Source organism: Austrofundulus limnaeus, unplaced genomic scaffold (assembly GCF_001266775.1).
Source record: "Austrofundulus limnaeus strain Quisiro unplaced genomic scaffold, Austrofundulus_limnaeus-1.0 Scaffold383, whole genome shotgun sequence".
NCBI lineage: Eukaryota > Metazoa > Chordata > Actinopteri > Cyprinodontiformes > Rivulidae > Austrofundulus > Austrofundulus limnaeus.
The window spans coordinates 89,522-92,738 of record NW_013952785.1 but is presented as its reverse complement, the minus strand read 5'-3'; the positions used below and the strand labels follow the sequence as shown (position 1 = coordinate 92,738).

At 37.0% G+C, this 3,217-nt stretch overlaps 1 protein-coding gene across 1 annotated transcript in view; it reads left to right on the top strand.

The window, feature by feature from the left end:
* The window catches only part of LOC106528469 (hexokinase-1), a gene marked incomplete in the record, with an annotated part of 72,819 nt that overhangs the window by 50,117 nt on the left and 19,485 nt on the right, over positions 1–3,217 (top strand). The window contains 1 exon segment of the mRNA XM_014023643.1: positions 363–482. Within this exon segment, the coding sequence (XP_013879097.1) occupies positions 363–482 (120 nt within the window).

Sequence of the window (3,217 nt, the reverse complement as noted above, 5' to 3'; positions counted from 1 at the left end):
CCCCACATCATAGACTTGACCACCTGTAGACCCCACATCATAGACATGACCACCTGTAGACCCCACATCATAGACCTTAGTTAAATCCAGGTGACAACTTATTATTTTGACCAGGCAGTGTATTTTCCTTTAACAAAAGTGATTTTGCTGAAGTGTTATTTAAATTCTGGATGTATTTGTTCATAAATTGATATCTGTTATCTGTTAACATCTTTCAGTTTATTAGCCAAATTAAACAAACAAAAAGGCCTTGTCTCTAGAAGGAAGAAAACAAACAAATATATTACTATAAAACTATGAAACATTATAAAACCTATTATGTTAATGCACTGCCACAAATATATAAGTATGTCTCTTTTCAGCTTTTCGACCACATTGTGCATTGCATCTCTGATTTTCTGGACTACATGGGGATGAAAAGTGCTCGACTTCCACTGGGATTTACCTTCTCCTTCCCCTGTCATCAAACCAGCCTGGATGCGGTACGTYCTTCATCATTTACTTCCTAAGCAAAGCAATGCATGATGTTTTTACACCTTTTTAAACTGGTTCAGATGTGGTAAACATTTCAAATTTTAGGCCAGTTTCAAAGTTGCCTTTTCTCTCAAAAGCTTTAGAGAAGGTGGTTTAYCTTCAGCTACAGGACCATTTAGAGCTGAATKGAATTTATGAGAAGTTTCAGTCTGGTTTTAGGTCACGTCACAGCACTGAAACAGCTCTTCTCAGGGTGTGTAATGACTTGCTTTTAACTGTAGATTCTGGTGCTTCTGCTGTTTTAATTCTTCTAGATCTCACTGCWGCCTTTGACACAGTGGATCATGAAGTTTTAATATCTCGTTTGGAGCAGTTGGGGTGAAAGGCTCRGCTCTTAAATGGTTTGAGTCCTACTTGTCTAATAGGAGTTTTTCTGTTCTTATTGGAGATTTTTATTCCTGGGGCTYCTCTTAAATGTGGGGTACCTCAAGGCTCCAYACTGGGCCCAATTTTATTTTCTATTTATTTGCTCCCACTAGGGTCCATMTTTAAGAAATACGATGTGTCATATCATTTTTACGCAGATGACATTCAGATTTATTTACCTTTAAGATCTGGTGGACCTCAGCATGTGGAGAATCTGCAGAATTGCTTAAAGGACGTTAAACRTTGGATGGAGCTAAACTTTCTTTGTCTAAATKAAAATAAAACAGAGGTCATTGGGTTTGGCAAAACTGACCTGCTGGTAGGATTTAACACAGAGCTGTTGGCTATTTGGATTTTGATTGTCGTTTTATTAAAAATCTTGGAGTTCTTTTAGACAATAATTTTAAATTTGATAAGCACGTCAAGCGCAGTGGTCCAGTCTAGTTTTTATCATTTAAGGCTCCTCAGTAAAGTCAAGCCTTATCTTCCACTTCATACCCTTGAGAGGGTTATTCATGCTTTTATTTTCTCCAGACTGGATTATTGTAATTCCCTCTACAGCGGGATTGACCAGTCTCTGCTCTACGTCTTCAGTTGGTTCAGAATTCTGCTGTTTGTTAACGGGGACCAAACGATCTGAGCACATTACCCCTGTATTGCATTCCCTTCTCTGGCTGCCTGTTTCTTTTAGGATTGTTTTTAAAGATTTACTTTTGGTTTTTTAATGTTTAAATGGTCTGGCAACTGGTTACCTTCCTGAGCTGCTACACAGTTATCATCCAGGTAGAGCTCTAAGATCAGAGGATCAGATGCTTTTGGTGGTTCCCAGGACCCGGCTGGTGAATAAAGTGGACAGAGCTTCTCAGCTGTGGCTCCTAAACTTTGGAACAGTCTCCCTCTTTCTGTTTGGTCGGCCAGAACACTGACCGAGTTTACATCTCTTTTAAAGACCCATCTTTTTGGTTTGGCTTTTTTTTAAAAATCTTTTTGGTTTGGCTTTTAACTCCAGAGAGCACATCTAGTGCCTAGTTTCACTCTCTATTTATTGTTTTCTCCCTTCTGTTTTGTTTTTGAAGTTCTGATTGTTTTTGCATGCTTTTTTATTACTGTTTTTTATTTTTTTTTTCTGTGCAGCACTTTGGTGGCCATGGTGTTTGTAAAGTGCTATAAAAATAAAGTTCTGATTGATTGATTAATTTAAATTGCCTAATCTGCCCTTTTTACTTTTATTAAACAGTTATCTGTTTTGGCTAAATACCKTTTTCAGGATTTTCTTCCTAGCGATTTGTAAATGTTTTCTACAGTTTGTTAGTCAGGAAGTTGTAGTGTGTTTTTAGGAGAGAAACAGAAAGGGTGATTAACTATTTCTGACCTACACCACACTTTTACCTGTTGGRGCACCAGGTCACTTTATTGACCAACATTTATTCACTCTTTTTATCAGACTCATATTTACTGAGGTGTGAGTCGTCATAAAATATGYAGRGAATTCTTATCTCAGGCCAAARTACTCAAAGATGAGGAACCAACTTAGWCTTTTGTGGTATTTTATTACAAAAATATAGCAAGAATCAACTTCATTAAATCATGACTAAAAATGTTAAAATAACAAGGTTAATAAAACGGTTAAAGATGAAAAGGATTGTAGATGTTATACGTATAGGTTAAGATAAGGCCTGAATGTTTAAAACTTTATAGAATGAAAATTGAATAAATTGAATGACAGTTGACAAGAGACCCAGGTTAAAACCTATAAGTTTTTGAAATTTAGAAAGGTGTTAAGAATCTGAGCCAGATTGTTTTTGTAACTTTTATTTTACTGCAGAAAGAAGATTATTAAGTCGCCTCAGCTGTTTAACCAGGTTGTTCTGTGAACACTTGCATAAAATGCCTGATTACCGTATTTATTCAAGTATAATGCGTAAAATTAAATTCATAAAATCATCCATAATGTTGGGGGGTAGTACTATACTCGGATAAATATTTTTACTTGTGTATTTTAACTGAAATTTCGGCTTCATTCGCAAAATTATTGAGTCCGGCCGGAAATGAGACCGCGTCGTAAAAAGCAGTTGAAGCGAGCTCACCTCTGTCACTCCTCCGTGCTTCAGAGTGAGATAATAACAGACCCAGGCAGGAGACATGATGTGAAAAAAGGGTAAAAAATCAGTCCTGCAGCTCAGTAATGAGAACAAACTAATGACATTAGTGTGTGACCGAGCCGCTCCTTGAACAACAACAAACACATGTTCATCTGTAATGGCTGCCGTCTACCGGTGTTCTGAAAAAGTTTGTATCTCTGGAAAAAGTTTCCCCA